General features: G+C 46.1%; 1 protein-coding gene across 1 annotated transcript; it reads right to left on the bottom strand.

The window, feature by feature from the left end:
• Positions 1-1,472: 1,472 nt before the first annotated feature.
• PURB (purine rich element binding protein B) lies at positions 1,473-10,129 on the bottom strand. Its single transcript, XM_055133061.1, has one exon. It carries the CDS (start codon positions 10,080-10,082, stop codon positions 9,162-9,164), a length of 921 nt encoding a protein of 306 aa, XP_054989036.1. The 5' UTR covers positions 10,083-10,129; the 3' UTR covers positions 1,473-9,161.
• Positions 10,130-23,872: the final 13,743 nt, after the last annotated feature.

Here is a 23,872-nt window from a genome sequence, read left to right as displayed (position 1 = left end):
GCTTGCCTTGCACATGGCCAACCCAGGTTCAAACCCCAATGCAAACCAGGAGTAATTTCTCAGTGCAGAGCCAGGAATAAGTCCTGAGCACTGCCAGGTGTGGCCCAAACCAAACAAATTATGATTACTGATAAATGGTTTGTGTACCTATTTTACATGCATGAAGCTACTAAAAAAAATTTAGGGGGGCGCCAAAAAAAGGTCATCTCAAAAAGAGACGGGTGTTGGAACACTGTATGACTGTAACTCAATTATGAACAACTTTGTAATCGTGTATCTCAGTTATCTGAGAAAAAAATGCCATCGATGGTTAGCTCCTTAGAGGGTCACTTCTTAGGTAATCCTGCTAAAATGTCCTCATAGATTGTTCACTTTTCCTCCAGTCAGCTTCCCAGAGACTGAATGATGTAATGTCACTGCTGAGAGCAGATGGAATGTCTGTGCCCTAAAACTGGTTTCTAGGGGCCAAAGCAATAGTAACAACAGGTAAGGCATTTATTTGTCTTGCATGCATCCGACCTAGGTATTTGAGATCCCTAGCATCCCAAATGGTCCCATGGGTTTACCAGAAGTAACTCCTGAGCATCACTGGGGTGGCCTAAAAACAAAACCAAGTTCTTAATTCTTGAGCTGGGAACATGGATCAAGCACTACACAGAGCACATGCCTTGCAGGGGTAATGACCTTGGTTGCCAGCCCCGGCTCCTGAGCACCCTATCACATCCAAGTGGCTCTATTTCTAGTATTTAAATCCAACACACAAAACTCCCTGGGGAGTTCAGTGAACTTCAAGTGTAAAAGGGGTTCCTAGGATCTAAAAGTATGGGAGCCATGGCAGGGATCTATGAATAATTGCTTGTTTTTGGGCCACACACCTGGTGGTGCTCTGGGCTTACTTCTGGCTCTGTGCCTGTAAACACTAATGGGAGTGTTCAGGAAACAAATGGAGTGTGGGGGTTCAAATCTGGGTCAGTCGTGTACAAGGCAAGTACTCTACCCACGATACTATCACTCTGGTCCCAAATGGATCACTGCTTAAAAAAAAAAATTGTAGTTTAAATAACAGGTTTACAATAGTATTAACACGGTTTTGATGTACAGTTGGTGCTTGCCTTGCATACGATCAACTAGGGTTTAATTCCTGGCATCCCATTTGGTCCCCTGAGCCCTCCTGGAATGATTCCTGAGCATAGGAGTAACCCCTGAACGCTGCTGGGTGTGGCCGCCCACCCCAACAAACAAAAAATGGTAACTTTACTTAGGAGGGCAGTAAGTTACAAGATAATTAGATAAGGGAAGACTGCAGTTCCAGTAGATGGCTATACTTTATATGAAACATGCAATAGCTTCCAAGTTACTCCAAGTGAGAACTTACCCATTCCTCACACATTTATGAATTTAAGCAGATGGCAGGCAGTATTTCTCTATCATGTTACCCTTTAATTCCTTAAATCAGACACAACAGCACAAGATTGTCATTCACTTTTCCGCATACTTTATTTGTTACAAACATACAATTTTTTAAATATAGACTGTAAAACTCCATTTGCAAAAGTCTGCTATTGTAAGGAGTGCACACCAGCATTAAGGATTCTTAAACATTTTTTTTTCTTATGAGTTTTTCTGTCAGTTTTGCTAGTTAGTGGTACATACGGGACCCGCCACTTTACAGACCTGTCTGAAGCTTCTGGCTATATTCACATTGCTCTTTTAAGCAACCCTGCTCATCTTGAAATCGACCAGAATCTGAGCTTCAACCTCCAGGCAGTGAGATTAAGAGCCCATCTGCTTTTGAACGGTTTCCAGGAAGTGTGGTTTGTGAATGGGTACTGGACTTCACGGATTTGTTTGAATTGCCCATGCAGCTCTGTTTGTTAAAGTGCATTCTTCTTTTAAAAAATAAGAGGCATAATCTTTACTCTTTAACCAAGGTACTTAAAAAAATGAACTTTTTGGTCTCTCAGCAGATATTCTGAAATTGATCCTATTACTACAAATTTTAGTGTTCTATTTACAAATATGTATAGGGTTACAGGTGGAGGGGACCTTATAAAATTAAAGGTGCAGCTTCTCTTGAAGCAGAATCAGTTCTACAAATTCATACATCAAATACACACTTAAGTTTACAATGCACAAGCATGTGGGTATTTACACAGACCGAAGACATCTCCAAAAATTCCTTTTAAAGTAACTTCCAACCTAAATTCTAGTTGGACATCTAGATCAGGAAGCCGTCTCCTGCTATCAAGTTTTGGTTTGAACTCATTCAAATTACTTCATTAGATTCCCTACTAGTAGGACATTAATCCCAACTTTGGAGTAAAGAATCTCATCTAAGAAGTCCCTGGTAGATTAGATTGGCAGTGAAGGTTCCTTACACAATGGAAGCGCTATATGGAAAAAAAACTTCAGAAAATGAAGACTTTTAAAAATCATCTTGGAAAATCATCTGCATGAAGGCACAAAAGTAAAAAAAACAAAACAAAACCAAAAAAAACCCCAAACAGTCTTAAGTGTTTCAGAACTACGGGGGAAAAAGTCCAACTACATACACGGATAATTTTGTTATTCAAATATTTAAAAAGACTCAATATACTTGCCTGCTACCATCATGTGCAAAACTATAGACTCTTTTTAAGTATGCCCTGTGCTGATCAGCTTCTATACTTTTTGTCCAATCTACTCTCTTCTAGAAATTCAGAGAGCTTTTGTACAGAGGTAACCAGTGGGCTGGGAGAAAGGGCTAATGGTAAACTGTTCAAAATAAAACCCTCAAGTTCCTATACAACACAAATGTACTTAGTGATAGAATTCCAACTTTCAAATGTCTTAGGCTCCTCCCTGTAGTTATAGCTCTGATCCAAATTAATTTCTATTGTTTTTTTAAAGCTCTATCTGGCTATGCTCAAGGTGGCGCCTGGGGGAACCATATGGTCCTGGGAAATCAAACCAAGGTTGACTGCAAGCAACTAAATCCCAGTACTGTATCTCAGGCCCCTTTTGGTTTTTTGGGCCACATCTGATGATGCTAAGGGACTATACAGTGCCAGGAACCAAACCCTGGGTTTCTGCATGCAGAGTATGCCATTTAGGGCCCTTGAGCCATCTCCCAGGCCCTAAATCAATGTTTAGTTAGCCACTGAAGTTATTTAAGGGGGGGAGGGTGAGACAAACTCATATCTCCTGCAATTTTGGTGGATAAGTCCATTGCTTTCTCTCCAATGATAGTCTGGGCCCACAATTCATCCAAGATAATCAAGCCGTCTCTTGTCCATGTCAAGGGATATTTTAGATATAACATAAGGGTAATGAAATCTGCTCCAAGACTCAAAATCTCATGTTAAGGATAGTCAGATTCTTGAATCAAACTGGTAGGGGGGAAAAGTGAAGTCTCTAAGCACTCTTCTAGTGCACAGTAAAATGTCCAATAAGACATCTGCTGCTGTTTTAACTTGGCTTCACCTATCCTGATTGAAATGACTAATTTATGAGATATGTGTTAAGATTTTCAAATGGAAGTTAAAAAGATTGTGAATAAACTGGTTACACAGATGTTACATTCCGTATTTCAACAGGAAATAGACACTAATAAAGGTCCTATTTGGATCAGGGTACACCTACCAAATGGAAATTAGTAGGGTTTGCAAGACTTTATCACAATTCTTACTATTATTATTTGGTTTTTGAGCCACACCCAGCAGTGTTCAGAGCTAACTCCTGGCTCTTCATTCAGAGAGCACACCTGGTGGGGCTTAAGGGGCCATATGGAGTGCCAGGAAATGAACCTGGGTTGGTCACATGCAAGGCAATCACCCTAACCACTGTACTCTCTCTCCAGTCCTTGACAATTTTATTTTTGCATTTTCCAAATTTTATTTCCCATAGTGACAACTGGGCAGTTGTTAAATAAGGATGTTACATCTTCAATGAAACTAGATTTTTAAGTTTTGAGGGCTAAGAACAATGACTTTAAATACTGAAGTTAAGCTATGAAGAGAATTCAGCATTAAAAACTTCGTAACTTCTGGAGGCTAACAATTGAAAATGGATGACTTTGCTTTTCTAAGTGAAAAAAGGGTTAAGTGAAGTTATATTTTGCCACTTCCACCTCTTATCTGGAATACCAAAAAGGGCATTAAGATGTATTTTTTGATTTCTTACCTCTATTTTTCTTAAGGAAATGTGGTTTTTTTTTTTTTATTCTTTTTTCTTTTCTACAAACTATCTCCCCTCAATCCCTAGTCCCACCCACATACCCATTTATCCAGTTCCTTCAATGGGAATTAATCGTAAGGAAGACAGCTAATTGATTTACAGTACTCTAAAACCAACCCTGAAAAACTAGTAATCTCATTTAGTATAACTTCAGTGCTGTTGCTGACAAAAAAAGAAGGAAAATAAAGTTACCTTAAGGCTCAAGGGAAAGTAACCTATTAAATTGTGAATGCAGCATTGTTTACTCTCCCATCCATTGGAAGCTAGCAAAATGCATTCTGGACCAACAATACAAACTTTCTTACATTAGCAAATATTTCTATTACTCTTACAGAGTTAGAACAATACTCATAAAGCAGTTTACCTAGGGGAGCCTGAGAAACCATGATCCACATTACACAATGATTCCATGTATTTCATGATCAAAAAGTGCTTTATCTTTGAGAATGTTAGGGTTAAAATGTTAGGGTTAAAATACAACGCAAAATCAATCGACACTTTCTCAAGTACAAAGTGGAAAAGGAGCAAAAGGATGGCGGCTCTGCTCTCTAAACAGGCCTTATGCATGTCAATTTTAGGATGTACTAAATAAAAATTGTTTTAAGAGTTAGTGGGATTTCACACCACTATATATATTCTCTAAAACCTGAGATTGGACATCAAAGCAGTCAACTTTGTTACTTATCAGAGCAATCCTTCCTAAAAATAGAAGACAACTCAAGTGAACTAGTAACTCCAGGGTCACAAACATTAACTTCCCCCAATCAAAAAGGAGACCGATCCCAAACGCATAGATATGAAGAGTGCTGCAGAATGAAGACTCAGCAAACGAGTCATTTCTACACAAGCGAAAGTCACTTCTCTCCTTTCCCTTCTCACTGATCAAGGCCACACTATTTTCAGATGAATATCTACTGAGAGATCAGTTGTGCATTGATTGAACAAAGTACCATAGTTGGGTTAAAAAAGAAAACAAAATTTACAGTGAAGAATACTTATGTGCATGGCTTACACACTCAAGCTTGTCCTTAATTTCATCTACCTGAAGAGCAAGGTAGATGCAAAATAGTCACCTTTTAATACCTTGTGTAGATCATAGTCTAGCCCCCTGTAAAGTCAGTCAAGGTCACATTTAACAAAGCATCCTCAGTAACTATAGAGCATGAAGTGTGCAGCCATTTACAGACCACTCAATATGAGGGCATTATTATAACCAGCCTCTTTTGCCCACAACCCTGCATTTTCAGGTAAGACAGGAAAATTTGTTTTGTTTTGATAAAAATGAAGCTTGATTCTCCTAAATGACCTGCAATTTACTGCAAAGTGATCAAGAGGTGGTAAAGGAAGCAGGCTAATGGCTGCTTGGACCAAAAGTCTCTGGATCATTTTGCAATAATTATGGAAAGTGACTTGACAATTAGCCATGTGTGCATCACAGCTAGTCATGTATACCACCTACATGCCTTCTATAGTATCATAGGGTGTCTGGGTTTTTGGTTCAGTTTTCACTCTTTTGGTGCCATATAGATTTTTGCATTTTGTTATGTGTAGCATATGCACCAAAAACGTTCTTTGCTAGGGAGAACTGTCACTCTCCTCACTGCATGGTAGGTAGGGACAATAGAAACTATAAGGGAATGTTAGCATCTTGTCAATTTTTTTCTCCTCTTGATATATTCCTAAAATTAGACTTCTGTGTGTTTGAGAACCGAACATTCTAGCAATTATATATAAAGGCATTTCAATCTCTACTTCTCAGGAATATAACTATTTTGAACACGTGATTAACTGGGATGTTTGCCAAAGTAAAAAGACAAGCTCTAGATCACTGTTCGTAATAGTGGTTGAAAAACAAAACAAACCGTTTGTTTTCCATAGCCTGTACAATGCCGTTTTCTGACTAGATTTAAGAAAGATCATTTAATTAGCAGTTCTTACTCGCAGGCTTGGGAAGGCTGTCTGTTAATATTGCCTTAACGAAACATATACCAAAAAGTAGAGAGTCCCGCGCTCTGCAGATTTCTATTGTCCCTAGATGACCGAAATGAGGATCAGTACAATGCAACAATTAATCCACACCCTTCTGTACTCTTCCTGCAGTGAGAAGAGGCCATGAACCACCCCTGGCAGGAGACAAACCTCTAAGATTGGTTAAGACTTAAAAACCCACCACTATGACATTTACCACTTAATCCTACATAGGCAGGTCAAAATTTTAATATAAATTACTTTTTCCAACACATAGCTTATGCATTCTTAGCTCCTGTTTTGGGAGAATTCTCAAATTGACATCTAAAGATTTACATATGATATATTACTGTTACATGGTCTAATGACTAAGACAATTTCTCTGGTAACCAAAGCTGATGCCATATATGGTAGTGTTCTTGGCATATACTCTATATGCCTCAGACACACTTCCACATTTTTCCTATTCAGCTAATTATAGCTTAGTAGCCACTGGCAAAGGATTGTGAAGACCCTGTCATTTCTACAGACTAGAAAGGCAAGGCTAGTTACTGCAATTCAGCCAAACAGAAAGGAAGGAAAGAATTAAATCCACCCCTTAAAAAGGAGAGGTACTGCACCTTTGCAAAATTGAACTGGCTCACTGCAGTTGAGCAACAGAACCACCACTGAAGCAAGAAAACAAGTTGGTCTATACAGGAATTGTACATGGTTCGAAAATGAAAAAGTTACAGCAATCAACTAGTAGCTGTAACCTAATTTTCATTGCTGCCTCAGAGTCTGAAACTTAAACAGTTCCCCAAAACTTAATGCTAACTTCTCAGCTTTTACTACAACTAAGGATTTGTTCTCCGCAGCAAAGAAATAAACACTCAAAACACATAAGTAAATACAGCAGGACATTATTGAAAACAGCTGCCTTGTAGTACAAAATACAGTACAAGAATACGGATGTCATTAAAACATCAAAAAATACTATTGCTCCCATACAATTTAGGAAACATTCTTTGCAACGGAGAAAAATTAAAAAAAAAAAAGACTAAAAAAAACCTGTTCAAAAAGTCTACTGTGGAAGATGAAAGTAGAGAAATAGTCTGAAAAGGGCACCAATATTCGTGGCTCTTCCATTTATTTTTAATATCTAAGATCAACAAAATTGAATCATAGCCTAATTTTTTAAAAGCCTAATTATATATACACAATTATTTCCCTCCCCTTCAGCCACAATGCACAAAATGAACTTTTTGTATATTACTTATTTCCCAATAAATACAAAAAGATTGTATAGATTGGATAATACCAAAATAATAAAAATGGTATGCAATAAATTAAAAGGCAGCTCAAATAAAGGGCAGGCATGCAATTAAAAAAAAAAAACCAAGATTACGGAGGTGGGGTTACTTGCCTCCTGGTTGAGGAGTCGCACAAGAATACCCGAAAACTTTGTAAAGACCATTTGCTCCGGTTCAATTCAAAGTTACCTAGGGCTATCATTTCGAGGAATACCTTTTGATGGGTGTGATTAACTTGATTAGTAAAAATGACTTCTACTGAAAATCCATTGAAAATATATAAGCGGTGATCCTTGAAAAACCCCAACTTTTATTCTTGAAAGACAGCTGGCTAAACTGGGAAAATCAGTTTGTTGAAATCTCAAGATGGTATAAAAAATGTTTCCAGAATATAGTTCACTTCAGCTCCATTCAGGTGGATATCAGCTTTCAAAGGATACAGCTACTTGAGACACCCATCATTTGCCAACTTTGTGAGGTACTAAAACAATGGATCAAGTTCTTAAAAATTTATTTTAAAAGAATATATGACGCTGGAATTCTAAACCTGAGGATCTTTAGTATTTGAAAAAAAAATCCACAGAATAAACTGAAGGTAGATGAAGACTTCAGTTTTGGTTATTTCCAACTTCTCCATGAGGACATACAATCCATTAAAGCTCAAGCTTGTGGCCACACTGTTCCTTTTGTAGTTATCTTCAAGTTTTAAGGTTTAAAATACAGCCAACCAGTGGCTGAAACAGCCGAATTAGCCATACTTCACTGGCTCGAAAGGTGGAGCCATGGGGATCTAGTTCTCACTCATCTCTAACCATTTCTTGGTAATGACCTCCATATATGGAAATCAGGGGAAGAACTTAGCGAGCAGCTACCAACCCACTCCAACAGTTTTCCTTGTGCTTTAGGCCTGATTTTTCTCTTGTGCTACCTCAGCAACCCCAACTTCAAACTGCTCCTTTTATCTTCGGGAATAAAACTGCCAGCTTTTAAAATAAAATCTTAGGAACTAGCTCTAGTTCAAGGATTGATATAGGAATCCACGGGCATCCCAGACAAAAGGGCAGTTCTGCAAAGAAAAGACGGGGCCTTGGTCCAGGTTCCATGCAAAACCATCTTAAAGCCAAACGGCTTGGGTGTTTCTGCATTCCCCAATGGCTTCTCGCGTTCTGATTTTCCGTTGTCACGGAAACCCCGAGTTGCATTCCTTTCACGAAACAGTACTCTCGTTACTGGGTAAGCGCAAGTACACCTCGTTCAGGAATCTCATAAAGACCGGGATCCAAAATGCTGATTTCAATGGAGGTGAAATACTAGACACGGCAACAGTGAGGTCTGGAGAGCTCTTTCCACCACGCTGCCCTGGCAGGACAGAGGCAGCTGCCATCCGCGGGTCTGGGTCACCCACAGGTGTTCCTCGGGCAACTCTGGGTTTCTGCCCCCAGCCCCCCGCCGCCCCCAGTTCTCTCGACGGGTTCACAAACCTCGGCTGGGAAATCACAGACGCCGTCGCCCTCTCCGAGCAGGTCGCTGTCAGTTCCTTGATGCTTCGCCGCGTTTCTCTAATCGCTGGAGATTGTTCTCTTAGGGTGATGGGACTACGGTTTAGTTCTCGCCTTCGGCCTCGCGGGCCTCCGCCGGGCCCCGAGAGGAACGGCGGGGGCGGCGGGACGGCGGGCGCGGCGCCGCTCAGTCCTCGTCCACCTCCTCGCCCTCGGACTCGTCCCCGCCGCGCCGCTCGTACAGCTTGTCCCGCTGCCGCTCCTGGATCTCCTTCATCTCGTCGGCGTAGCGGCAGAAGGCGCCGCCGAACTTGCCCCAGGCCTTGAGGGGGACGGTGATGGAGTTGCGGTAGGACGGCTTCACCTCGCTCACGCGCAGGAACACGCCGTACTTGTTGCAGCCCACGTCGAAGAAGAAGCGCTTGGCGTCCACCGTGATGGACGTGCCCTCGGGGAGCTCCCCGTACAGGCCCGCGCCGCCGCCCGCGCCCGCGCCCGCCGCCAGCTCGTCGTCGTCGCCGCCGTAGTCGTCGAGGAGCTTGGCCAGCGCGTCGCGGAACTCGATGAGGCCCTGAGCGGGCAGCGCGATGGTCTGGCCGCTCTGCAGGCCGGGCCCGGGCCCGCCGAAGCCGCCGGCGCCGCCGCGGTGCACCGTCTGGCGGATGCGCAGGAAGCGGCCGCGCTGGTTCTCCTTCAGGTCCAGGTAGTACTTGCGGTTCTCGCGCACCAGGAACTCGCTCTTGAGCGCGCGCCGCGGCCCGCCGCCCTCGTCGGCGCCCGCCGCCAGCTGCTCGGGGCTGCTGGGGCCCAGCTGCGCGTAGTGCTCGATGAAGTCGCCCAGCGCGTCGCGGAACTCGGCCGCCACGGCCATGGACAGCGTGAGGCGGCTCTTGGAACCGCCCGCGCCCACCTCGGCGATCTTCAGGAAGCGGCCCTTGGCGTTCTGCTTCACGTCCAGGTAGAAGCGCTTGTTCTGGATGTCCAGCCGCTTGGACGCCAGCTCCTGCGTCTCCTGCTCGCCGCCGCCCGCCCGGCCCGCGGGAGCGAAGCCGCCGCCGCTGCCGCCGCCGCCGCCGCCGCGCTCGCTGCCGCTGTCGCCGTCCGCCATCTTCTCCGGCCGCCCGCCGCCGCCGCCGCCGCCGCCGCCGCCGCCGCCCGCCGCCCGCCGCGCTCGCGCCCCCGCCCTCCGGCCCGCGGCTCGCTCTCCGGGGCCCCCCAGCCTCGCCCGCCGGCTGCTCACGCGCTCCCGCCGCTCATCGCCGGCCGCCGCCGCCGCCCCCCATCACCCTCGCGCCGCCCCTCCGCTTCCGCCCCGGCCGCGCCTTCCGGCGCGCGCGCCCCGTGACGCCGCCCCGCGCCCCGCGTCACGGCGCCGGCGCGGGCCGATGACGTCAGCGCCGCGCGCGGGCCGGCCGGGCCGGTGGGGTGCGGCGGATCTCGCGCGCTCGGCGGCGGAGGAGGGGCACGCAGGGAAGGGGCTTGTTGCTGGCTGTGAGAAGGAGCGTGGACACGGGGTGTTTTCGGGTGCAGGTCCTGGTCCCGGGGAGCACACAGCTGAGGCCTGCCCCCACCCCCGGCACTGCGCTGCCGGTGTGTCCGAAAACATCCAGAAAAATGAAGTGTAGGCTCTGCGGGCGTACCACTGTCTGGTTTTGAATGTGAAATCGTGACCAGTCACTCTGAAAGTCAATACAGGCCTTTCCCACCCTTCACAAACAGCAGTTAACTAAAGTGGAGGTGGTTCAGAAGGCCGGAGAGCAGCTTTGCCCCTGCGGCCGGTGTGCAACGCCCACCCCTCAGTACACGGATGCAGCCTCTGAGCACCCTTGAGTGTTAGGTGCCAGAGATCTCGGTGGAACCTCGGCTAGGGGGCCACAAGCCTGAGCCTACAGAGACAGGACAGATTTTTCAAAATTCTTTTTTCTTTTTGGGTCACACCTGGTGATGCACAGTGGTTACTCCTGGCTCCTGCACTGAGGACTTACTCCTGGCCATGCTCAGAGGACCATATGGAATGCTGGGAATCGAACCCGGTCGGCTGCTTGCGAGGCAGACACCCTACCTGCTGTGCTATCACTCCAACCCCAGCACGGATTTTTCAATGTTATATTCACACACCAAAACACACTCATACAGGGGACTCGGCGCTGGGTTTGCAAGCCGAGGAGACTTGGAACCGGATGGCTTTGGGAGAGGTTTGTAAGCCCTGTGCCCCTGCCAGAAGCATTCTCACAGCCTTGAGCAAGCAAGCGGAGGTCCAAAAGCGAAACAGCGTGGTCAACAAGTCTTACATCGACCCGAAGCAACTCTGCTATCGCTATCTGTGGTCAGGTGTCTGGGTCTTTATGTCCATGCCCATGGGGGTCTGTTGTGTTCTTACTAGGCTCTTAACTCATGACCCTGAAGCACAAAGTGGAGTCTGACTTTCCACAATGGAGTCGCAGTGGTCCTTTCACTGAGTATGAAAGTACCAAACCCAACAAAGCAACTATTAATACATGATATACCAAAAGGAAAAGATGTCTTTACTCTTTTTTTTCTTTTTGAGTCACACCTGGCGATGCACAGGGTGTGCTCTGCACTCAGGAATTACCCCTGGTGGTGCTCAGGGGACCATATGGGATGCTGGGAATCGAACCCCGGTCAAGCTGCGTGCAAGGCAAACCCCTACCCGCTGTACTATCGCTCCAGCCCCGAAAAGATGTATCTTTACTCTTAACATCAGTATGATTAAAATAGGCTTGCTCTTCAAGCCCGTGCTCTCCCTTGAACATGTATCTCACTCCATTTTGTTTCTTTGCTTGCCTAATTCCACGTTGGAGAAGCCTGTGTTCTCCCTTGAACACATACTTTCTCCTCTCATATCTTTCTAAACTTTCAATAAAACGACCCTGCTTCACCAAAAATGAACAAATAAAAGATTTAAAGCTTAAAACTCAACGATAAGAGGGCCTGAGTTCAGTGATAGGGTGTTTTCCTTGCACAGGCTCACCCAAGCTCCCTCCCTGCCTTGCCATATGGACCCTGAGTTCAGAGCCAGATTTAAGCCCTCAGTATTGCCAGGTGTGGCCTCAAAACCAAAACTGAAACAAAAAAAAGTCAATAAAAGATAAGGAAAATGATAAAAATAGGAGAAATGATAAAGTTTTTTTTTTTTTTTTTTTTTTTTGCTTTTTGGGTCACACCCAGCGATGCTCAGGGGTTACTCCTGGCTTTGCACTCAGGAATTACTCCTGGCGGTGCTTGGGGGACCATATGGGATGCCGGGGATCGAACCCAGTTCGGCCGCGTGCAAGGCAAATGCCCTACCCGCTGTGCTATCGCTCCGGCCCCGAGAAATGACAAAGTTTTAACAAATGATGCACCAAAGAAGATCAACATATGTTCAGTGTCATTAGAGAATTTGTAAGTTAAAATTTCAATTTCAAAATAAAACACCCACTACAATGGGTAGATTTAAATTGTCATCAACTATTGGTAAGGAGAAACATTCTCATACACTGCTAGTTGAAATGTGAAATAGTATAAAGGCCCTGGAAAATAATCTTGTGGTGGTGATGTGGGGAGGGGCACATTCACTGGTGCTCATTACCACAACTTGGGAACCAAATCCAGGACCTCATGCATGCAAGGCTCCTGCTCTGCTGCTTGAGCACAGACCACATCTCTGGTCTGGCAGGTTTTTTTTCCTTTCATTTTCTTTTTTGGGGGTGGGGCACACCCTGCAGTTCTCAGGGCTTACATCTGGCTCTACACTCAGGAATTACTCCTGGCAGTGCTCAGGGGACCATATAGTATGCCAGGAATTGAACCCTGGTCTGCAGCGTGCATGGCAAGTACTCTCCCCACTGTACTATAGCTCTGGTCCAATTTCTTTATTATATAAATAGTTCCCCTTTAGCCGATAGAGATGTGTTCCATGACCCCCATGTGAATGTCCAATGCTACAGATAGTCCCAATCCTTTATATGCCATTTTCCCAGTGCATACATAATCTGTGTAAGGTTGAATAGCACATAAAGAGCTTAAAATCAATAAAGTTACGTGGTTTCTCTCAGAATATTTTACTATATGTAATTGTTTGGAGCACAGTTGGCCTTGGATGCTGTGGCTGGGAATATTTGGATACTCTTACTCTATCTGCTCCACTTTCTGGGATTTACCCAGTATATCCACATACTGTATGCGTGTTTTCATGCATATAAATGCATTTAAAATTATGTATATGTCAGAAAGTAAATCAGTAATTGCTTAGGCCTTGGGAGAGTGAGTGTAATAGGTTGGATAGGAGGTTATGGAAACTTTCAGGGTGACAAGAGACAGTCAAACTCTTGGCTGTGGTGGTGGTTTCACGGGTGTGGCCAAATTCACTGAAAGAGACACTTTAGTCCAGGGACATGCTGTGGTGGTAGAGTCCATACTCTGCATGTGTGAGGCCCTGGGTTCCATCCAACCCTCCCAACACTGGTGGGGGTGGGCCCCACAATATTTTTTGTTTGTTTTGGGTCCACACCCAGTGATGCTCAGGGCTTGCACTTGGCTCTGTGCTCAGAGATTACTCCTGGCAAGGTTTAGGGGACCATCTGGGGTACCAGGAATCAAAATGGGGTCAGTCATGTGCAAGGCAAGCACCCCTACCTGCTGTACTATCTCTCCAGTTTCAACATTTTTTTTTAAAGAGAAGGAACTGTATGTACAGTTCAAATAAGTTATAAGTGAAATTGACTGTAGGGAAATTAGGCCTCAATAGTTCTGCTTTGTTCTTTTTTTGGCCACACCTGGCATTACTTGGGACTGTTCCTGACTCCGTGCTTGGGGGCAAACCAAGGCAATTATTGGAGGGTCCTGTGTGATGCCGAAGGTCTGAACCAGGGTCGCTGCTGTTGTGACAGTACTATCTATCCAGCTCCCCAAGTTTTCCTTCAAGAGAGAGGAATTTGGAAAGGGAGGATGTTGGGAGTATTTGACTGTGTAAAAGAAGTCAAGAAACAAATGAACACCCAAATGTTACTTTATAGTCCGGGGATATGTCTCAGAGTCTTGCCTTGCATGAGGGGCTTGCCTTGCATGAGGGGCTCCCTGATTAAGATTCTGGCTCCTGAAAACTAATGAGAGAGGGCCAGAGTGATAGCATAGCAGCTATAGTGTTTGCCTTGCAAATGGCTGGCTCAGATTTGGTCCCCAGAACCCGATATGGTCCCCTGAGCCCACTGTGAGTGTTGTGAGTGTTCCCTAGGCACGGAGCCAGGAGTAAGCCCTGAACACTTCCAGGTCTGTTTGTCAAAAACAAACAGGCAAAAACATTCAGGGAGGGGCTGGATCGATAGTACAGCAAGTAGGGCGTTTGCCTTGCACGCGACCGACCCGGGTTCGACTCCAAGCATCCCATATGGTCCCCTGAGCACCGCCAGTATTAATTCTTGTGCATCGTCAGGTGTGACCCAAAGAGCAAAAATAAAAAACCCACAAAAAAATCATGCAGGGAGATGGTCCACAGGGCTGGAACTCATGTTGCATATGGGAGCCCAGGTTTGATCTCAGCACTTATGAGAGTGACCCATAAGCACTGAGCTGCGAGCAGTCCAGGAGCATTACTAGGTATGGTCCCAGAATTAAAAAAACAAATAATTAAACAATATAAACGGTGTAACACAGAGGGAGTACCCCGTAAATATTAATGACCGTCTGCCTGCATGAGAAAAATGGTCACACGGAGTTAGAGTAACAGCTATCAGCCAAATCTAGAGGGGTCCAAGGAAAGACATCAAATTTGAGTGTCATTTGAGCAATGTCTTTTGGCTTATTAATCTTGAGGATTTGGATATTTTTAGTATATGTGGTTCCAAAGCAAGCACATGGATTTGGCTATTTTTAAGTGATTAGAAAAGGGCAAATGAACTTCAAGGCTCTCTTGGCCTTTGTGGAAGATGGCCAGGCAGTTCCTCAGATTTCTTGCTGACCAAACCACTTTCCAGTGTAGGGAACCCCAATGTTAAATTTATGAGGAGGATTCTCTTCATTTTTTGGGCAATTTTCTTGGAATGAGCCAGATTCCACTGAACGAAGTTTATTTGTTGCTTTGCCTCTTGGGAAATATAAGTCTTGCTTTTTAGTGCAGACTCTTCTACACAGGCAAGGATGTGAAAATAATATATTTCATTTTTTGGTGGTTAGGACCACACAAGGTAGTGCTCAAAGCTTACTCCTGGCTCTGTTCCACTGGCATCACACCTGGTAGGACTCAGGGGACTGAGCTCAGGCCGGCTGCATGCAAGGCAAGCATCTTACCCTCTCGGTGTCTCTCAAACCCCTGATCACATATGTCTTACAGCCTTTGATTTTATTAATCTATCTGATTGTGTCCTATTTTATGTTGAACTCTGACATATAGGGAAGTTATTTTGGTGGAGAGTGTGAAGTGGAGAATCTGAAAAATTTTCTTCTAATGACCAATTGTTTTAGTTCTGTTTCCTGAATAACCCTTTCAAGGACAGATCTCAACAGGTGGAGACAGATGTCGGTTATTTTGGGGAGAGGAAGCATGTGTTCACAGATGCCAAAGTGCCAGTTTTGTTGGAGCCAGGGTCTGTGAAGAGAGGGTGTCAGACAGTAACGGGGGGGCTGGCTGGACCAGAGCTTAGGAGTTTAACTTCTTGAGTCCAGGGAGGCTGTGCATAGGGCTTGTCCACCTCTGCTCTGGACATAGAAGCTATGAGGGCACAGCAGAGGTTGGCGAGGCTGGATGGGGCTCCGGGGCCATGATATTTTATTTTATTTTGCTTTTTGGGTCACACCCAGCAATGCTCAGGGGTTACTCCTGGCTTTGCACTCAGTAATTACTCCTGGCAGTGCTTGGGGGACCATATGGGATGCCGGGGATCGAACCCTGGTCGGCCGCGTGCAAGGCAAACGCCCTACCCGCTGTGCTATCACTCCAGCCCCGGCCATGATATTTTAGATCCAGGTCTTCAGCGTCATCAGGACTGGCTGAAGGGGAGAGAGAGCAAGTGAGCCCTGCTTTTGGCAAGGAGAAGAAGCAGTTTAAACCTCAACAACAGGGCTATGGGTGGCTTTAGAGAGAAGAAAGAACAGGAAGAGGAGCCCGAACTCAGGCCCTGAGGGTCCCAGCCTAGCTGTGGGCTGGAAAAAAAAAGAATTTACCAGATTTGGGCTGGAGCAACAGTACAGTGGGTGAGACATTTGCCTTGATATGGCTGACTTGGGTGTGATCCCTAGGGAAGCACACAGGGTCTCCTGGGCTCACTAGGAGTGATCCCTGATCACAGAGCCTGGAGTGAGCCCTGAGCACTGCTGGCTGTGCCTGCCCCCTTTCCCCGCAAAAAAAAAAAAAAAAAGACTGGCCCACAGAGACCTCCAGGGATAGGCCTACTTAGCATCCTGGGGAGTCTTTTACTCTGTGTGTCTCTCACTGAATGGGCAGGAAGTTTCTTCTTCCCTGGATGAACTCTGGGAGGAGAGTGAACAGGAGGGGACGCAGGACCGAGTAGGAACTGGGCAGAGCTGAAATGAGGCCTCTCCCGGGCACCGCTGATGGTGCCAGTAGGCTCAGGCTCAGCCTGGCAGGCCTTTGAGACAGGGACTGAAGCTGGGCAGACTCCAGGGGACTTTTGCCAGACCCCTTATGAAGTGCTGTGCGTGATGGAGCCTGGGCTCCTGGGGAAAACCAATTTTCCATGGAAGGCACCGTGGAGCTTAGTTGGGAGCCACAGAAACAGCAAATGTTTGTGGTTCTGGACCAGGCAGTCAGTGCAGATGGCGCACGGCAGGAGGGGCAGTTTCCTGCATTTCTGCCATAGCCTAAGTTCACAGCGCTGGAGCACCTGCTCTTATGGCCTGTTGGCAGATCCGGTGCAGCCGGGACTCGGCTGAGGTATGGGTGTGAAGTGTGAGGTGCTGGCTCTGTGCCAACAGCTGTCCAGAGGACGGGCTGTCACTCAGCTGTGAGCTGGAGAGCCTCCCATAGATGGAGGGGTGAAGTACAGGACCAGAGAGCTGTGGGCGCAGGGCTGGGAGGACACAAGGTGAAGGAGAGCCGGACCTGTGAGGGCCATGTCCCACCATCCTGTAAATGCTCCAGGCATTTCGCACCAGGGTGGGGGTGGGCAGAGACTGCAGTTCAGGCCTGCGGTTCTGAACCCTGCCTCTGACACAGTCACTTTTTGGGTGCAGGGGCACCAGCCATCCCTTGCTGCCTGGGGAAGGCGGCGGGGGGGGGACCAAAGGCGAGAAACAGTCCACAGCTGACAGCTGCTCTGGAGAGGCAGCTGTTCTTGCTAACTCGGCTGGTCGGGCTTAGCGCCCGGGGAAGGGGTCCTGCCCCTCAGTGAAGGCAGGAGCAGAGAGGAGAGAAGAGACCCTGAGTTTCTTTTTCTTTCTTTCTTTCTTTCTTTCTTTCTTTCTTTCTTTCTTTCTTTCTTTCTTTCTTTCTTTCTTTCTTTCTTTCTTTCTTTCTTTCTTTCTTTCTTTCTTTCTTTCTTTCTTTCTTTCTTTCTTTCTTTTTCTCTCTTTCTTTCTTTCTTTCTTTCTTTCTTTCTTTCTTTCTTTCTTTCTTTCTTTCTTTCTTTCTTTCTTTCTTTCTTTCTTTCTTTCTTTCTTTCTTTCGTTCTTTTTTAAATTGAATCACCATGAGAACAGTTACAAAGCTTTCAGGTTTAAGTCTCAGTCATACAATGATCAAACACCCATCCCTTCACCAGTGCACATCTTTCACCACCAAGAACCCCAGTATACTTCCCCCCACCCCTCCCCCTGCATATGTGGTGGATGATTTTCACTTTACTCTCCCTTTACTTTGATTACATTCAATGTTTTGACAGAAAACTCACTATTATATTTGGAATATCACCCCCCCTCCCAACAGACCTGCTGAAAAGTCATCATTTGATAACTTGTTTTCTATTGCTGATAATGAAGTTTTGGATTTCTGGTATTTTAGTAATTAAGTCCAGAGAAATTTCTGCAAGAAGCCTCTGGGTTCTGAAATTGGTTTCTGTACCTCCGGGATCATGGTCGTTCAGGAGTGGAGGAGCTATTCGTGGGCAGCTGCTCGGGAGACCCTGAGTTTCTATCACAGTCATTATTATTCCTGTGCTGCTTCTGCCCCTGCCCCATCAGTTCAGGTCCCAGGCCAGCAGGCTCTTCTAAAAGCTTCTAGCAGTGCAGGGCAGATGGCCCAGAAGTGTCGTGCTCTGTCCAATTACTTTGAGCTGGGCAGGAAGCAGCAGATGGCCACAGGCCTTGCCAGGGCTGAATAGACTCCAGGGTTCTGGATACGGTGGACCCAGGGGTCAGCCCCTTCTCTTCTAGGCCTGGAAGAGGAGGAAGAGTGTGGCATTGCAGAGCGTGCTGCCTCTACTGACCCCACTCCCCTGCTACACTTCAGACGGAAACTCCTGGAACAGTTTTAGGTAGAGTGTGCACCATGCTTCTCCCACATCTCCCAAATGTTTGTATTTTGCCCCATTTGCTTCATCATCTTTCTTTCGATGTGTGTCCTTCTTCTTCCTGGACTAGCTGAGAGGAGGATGCAGACCCAGGCCCTTCAAGTATTTCAGCATCAGGGACAGGGGCAGCATCAAGGTCAGAGGCAGTGGCAGTGTCACGGGCAGGGGCAGGGACAGTCTCAGGGGCAGGGCAGGGCAGGGTCAGGGCAGGGCAGGGATAGGGCAGGGGCAGGGCAGTGTCCGGGGCAGGGCAGGGATGGGGCAGGGGCAGGGCAGGGCAGGGCAGGGGGCAGGGGCAGGGCAGTGTCCGGGGCAGTGCAGGGATAGGGCAGGGACAGGGGCAGGGCAGGGCAGGGGCAGGGCAGGGCAGGGATAGGGCAGGGGCAGGGCAGGGCAGGGCAGGGGCAGGGCAGGGCAGGGGCAGGGGCAGGGGCAGGGCAGGGGCAGGGGCAGGGGCAGGGAGGTGGGCTTCCTGGCTGAGCTTGTGCTTTGTCTGAAGCAGGCCTGAGCTGATCCAGCACCAGGTTCCCTTGAATGTGCTGGGAGTGATCTTTGAACATCGAGCCAGGAAAAGCCCGCGTGTACCCCTAAGTACAATTCCATAGCCCAGACCTGCTGCCCAGTAAGCGTCTTAGCCTTCTCCCTGAAAGCGGGCTCTTGCCAGCCAGCACAGTCACCATGGACTCTAGGTCACAGTTCTGACATTCTCATGGCTCGGGCTGACTTGGAGTGTGGCAAGTGGCCTGCTAAATGTCCTCTGTAGCAGCAAAAAGTGGCCGTTTGTTCAGCCAACCTTTACAGGCTTGTCCTGAGCCCCCCACACATGAAAATGAACCCGTTGTAAACCCAAGTATTTGGGACCTGTGATCAAAATCTCCAGGCTTCAGGAAGTTGGGAATGGGCTTTTTCCCTATCTCCTGCCCTTCCTGTTTCCTGGTTGTCAAGTCCATATATCCCTCTAGTTTTAAGAGCATTAACGGCCACGGTCTAGAGACTCACAAATGAATCCCTGAATAGAGCAGTATGCTGCAGAGATGCCTCTGGACCCTCAAATCACCATCCAGTTAAAAAATTTAACTCCAGCTCTAGCATCCTATTTAAAATTTTAGAATTTCAGGAACGCATGGCCGCAGACTTTATGCCACTGATATACAAAGAGTAGCACACCACATTTGATGGGGTGTAAGGTAGAAGACAACCAATATTGATAAAAAATATATTTATACACATTTATATATTAGCACACAAGGCCCAAACTCTAATAATATGTTAATAATCTCTTATACAGAGGCTTAATGGTTCCAAGATGAGATACAACAATTTTCACATACTTTCCTCTACTGTAACCTTTTTGGATCAATTATTCATAACAAGCAATACAAAACAAATTATTTAGCATCTGCCTGTGGGGCAGGTTTGGTGGTGGTGGGAAAATTCAAAATAATAGTGGTGAGAATGTGTAATTGTGGTGTGATTGGTATTGAACTATTGAATGTAATCAATTATTGTGAATGACTTTATGAAAATAAAATTAAAAAATTAAAAAAAGAAAGTGGCTGTATGTTGTTGGGCCTGCTGTTCTTTGGGGGGAAAACTTGTTGGATAGGGGAGTTGGAGCCTCAAGAACTGCAAGAAAAGACTGGCAGTCTTGTGCCAGCTGATCATGAGTCAACTCATTCTAGGGGCCCAATTGCAGGCTGCCTGTGCTTGATTCACTAATAGAAGTGCTGGAAAGTGAGGGGCAGGGCAGCCTCAGGGTGTGAAGTGCCTCAGCCAGCAGCCCTTGTGGTGCCCACCAACCCCCGAGTCAGGACTGCTCCCAGGCTCACCTGCCCCTTTGGCCATTTGTGTCCTGTCTATGGAGCGGGAATTCTTTCAGCCCCTCCAGAAGACTCTTCTGACTCACAAGCAGCCCCTGTGGTGTGGGTTTTGCACTGGAGGTAAGAGCATGAGTTCGTTACAGATACTCATGCATACAATGAGTACAGATACTCATGCATACAATGCCCCCCCACCAGATAGAGAGAGAAATTATATACAGGTCATCGTGGGGGTGTGGCTCACTGTGCTGAGCACATGCATGAGACTTGTTTCAATACACACTTGTGGCACTACAAACAACAAAACAGCATATGACAAACGGATATAGAAAACACACAGACAGGAAACACAGAAACACCTAAGATACATAGAGAAATACACGTAGACACAGAAACATACACGGGAATAATACACTGACATAGATACCCAAAGATTCGTATAGAAACAGGCATACACAGTCAGGGTGTGACTTGTCAGGATGGAACCGATTTGGTATAATCGAGATCTTGGGTTCAAGCTCTGGAACTGTGAGAAATAAAAATGAGCAAAAGAAGTAGACCAATATCGGGAAGCAACAGTACAGCAGGTAGGGTGCTTACCTGGGTTCAGTCTCTGGCACCCCATATGACCCCAGGACCCACCAGGGATGATCCTTGAACACAGAGCCAGGAATAAACCCTAAGAACTGATGGATATGAGCCAAAATTCCCAGCCCCTGTAAAAAAAATATAGCTTTTCCCCCCTCTGCAAAAGCTCAAGTACTCTCTCTCTCTCTCTCTCTCTCTCTCTCTCTCTCTCTCTCTCTTTCTGTCTCTCTCTCTGTCTCTCTCTCTGTATCTCTCTCTCTGTCTCTGTCTCTCTCTCTCACCTAAGCTGGGATTCTCAGGCCTCAGCCAGACTTCTTTGGGGCAAGGCTGAGTGGAAAAAGCGCCCGTGTGAGCCTTTCTATGGACTAGACTCCGCCCTCCATCACACCCAGCACAACAAACAAATCACAATAGTGCTAGGGGCGTCGTGGAGTATCAGTCCCAGAAGAAAATAAGAACTCATGTATACCTTGCTGATTTAAATAAATGAAAGACAGACACTTTTTTCAGTAGGAGATCCAGTAATGAAGAGAAAATACTAGAACGGGGAGGATGCTTGCCTTGTCCACAGCTAACCCAGGTTGATCCCTGACACCACTGAGAACTATCAGTGCCCAGAGACGTGAGGGAGCTTGAGCCACTGCCACGTGTGGTCCGAATGCCCCCAAGAGGAGAGTAATGTTGAGGGACTGCTGATGTGGCTCACTAGTGGATCACTCTCACTGTGAGACTCAGTTTTTTTGATCTTTTTTTTTAAAATGATGAACTTTGAAAACTGTTAATCTAGCAATTATCAGTCATGATTTATACAGGCAAGAATTATCAGTGGTGAGGCTGGAGTGATGGCACTGTGGGTAGGGAATTGGCCTTGCACGCGGCTGACCTGGGTTCAATTCCCAGCATCCCATATGGTCCCCCGAGCACCGCCAGGAGTAATTCCTGAGTGCATGAGCCAGGAGTAACTCCTGTGCAATGCTGGTTGTGGCCCAAAAAAGCAAAAACAAACAAACAAACAAACAAACAGAAATAACCCCTGAGCATTGCCTGGTGTGGCCCAAACACACACACACACACACACACACACACACACAGAAATTATCAGTGGATATTAAAATCAGTAAGTAAAATTTTGCTAAGTAAGGTGAATGTTTATCTAGTCTCAAAGAATCTCCTTTTTTTGTTTTTTCTTTTTGAATCACAATCAGCGATACTCAGGGGTTACTCTTGGCTCTGCACTCAGGAATCACTCCTGACAGTGCATGGGGACCATATGGGATACCAGGGATCGAACCCAGGTTGGCCGTGTGCAAAGCAAATGACCTACCCTCTGTGCTATTGCTCCAGCCTCAAAGAATCTCCTTATAAGTAAGTGTTGCTGAATATCAACCATATTTTATTTTTTAATTATTATTTTTTAATTTATTCTTTTATTGAATCACCATGTGGAAAATTACAAAGCTTTCAGGTTTAAGTCTCAGTTATACAATGCTTGAACACCCATCCCTTCACCAGTGCACATATTTCACCACCAAGAATCACAGTATACCTCCCCCCACCCCCCACCTCTCCAGCCCCTCACCCTGCCTGTGTAACTGATAAATTTCACTTTACTTTCACTTTACCTTGATTACATTCAATAGTTCAACAAAAAACCCTAAGTGTTTTAGGCTTCACCGGTGAATTGCCCCTTTCCTCCTCCCAGAAAAGCTTACCATGCCCTTGCTAACATCCCGAATTTGGTTAAAGTCTATCTTCAACTTTTTCTTTGTGTTGCATATTAACCCTAAATGCTTTAGGCTTTATCAATCAATTGCCCCCTTTCTTCCTCCCTGAGAAGTTTAACATGCCCTTGCTAGCATCCCTAACTTAGTTAAAGTTTATCTTTAACCTTTCCCTTGTATTTTACCTCTCCTTGTCACAGTTCCCCAAGTCAGTCTTGACTACTTGTAAGCTAAAACTTTCTGGTAATTCTGAACTTGTATTTGTTCTGCTCTGTATTTGAAGTGTTATATGTTTGTACCTGCTTTTCTATTTCCCCTATAGCCTTTTTATATTTTACTATAGAGCAATGTTCTTCGGTTAAACACAGAAAGACCATTACTGCTATGTTCCTAATATTAGGAAGTTGATTGACGCTGAAATATACCTGCTCCTGGGCATAATTACTTGGTCAACTACTTGACTCAGGCTTCAGTTTCCATAGTTCCTAACTCCCCAAAAGGGAGGTCCTGCTGTGGGACTGGGATGGACCTGGGCCAAGTGGTAAAACTATCCGGCATTGAAATGGGACATTCTAGAAAGCATAAATGCATGGTCTTTTTTTTTTCTTTTTGGGTCACACCTGGGGATGCAAGGGGTTACTCCTGGATCTGCACTCAGGAATCTCTCCTGGTGGTGCTCATGGGACCATATGGAATTCTGGGAATCGAACCTGAGTTGGCAAGGCAAACGCCTACCCATCGGGCTATTGCTCCAGCCCCCGTAAATGCATGGTCTTGATGCAAACTGTTACAACCTAAGAGACAGAACCCCCATGGGGAAGGACAAACTGAACTGGCCTGAGGACTTAGTCTGGGATTTACGGTAAAAGTCTTGCTTGCTCTCAGAGCCCAGACAACTAAGTTTTAAAGGCCTTGCTTGCTCTCAGCCCAGACAACTAAGTGTTGGAGGTCTTTGTCTCTTACTGTGTTTATCCAAACAACTGCAAGTATTGATAACTTATATAATTAGAGGGAAACATAAAAGCAATGTAGTTGTCTCTGGGAGACAGAGTGTCTTCTTTAGTTGATCTCCCTGTGAGGATTTCCTCTGCCAAATGTTTATCTATGTAAATGACCAATCACACCTGTCCTTACCTCAACCCCCCTTCAGATGTTCTATAAGTATGCTAGCAACTCTGCATTAAATGGACCATTTTCACCACCAGACTGTGTTCCCCAGCCTCCCCGTCTCCTGTCTCCCCATCTCTCTGTGTCTCTGTTGGGGGGCCCTGGGGAGGGGGGGGCGGCAGGGAGGCGGCTGAGGGC

This window comes from Sorex araneus, chromosome 3 (genome assembly GCF_027595985.1).
Source record: "Sorex araneus isolate mSorAra2 chromosome 3, mSorAra2.pri, whole genome shotgun sequence".
NCBI classification, from domain to species: Eukaryota; Metazoa; Chordata; class Mammalia; order Eulipotyphla; family Soricidae; genus Sorex; species Sorex araneus.
The sequence above is the reverse complement of the archived record's forward strand: the minus strand, read 5'-3'. Positions and strand labels throughout refer to the sequence as shown.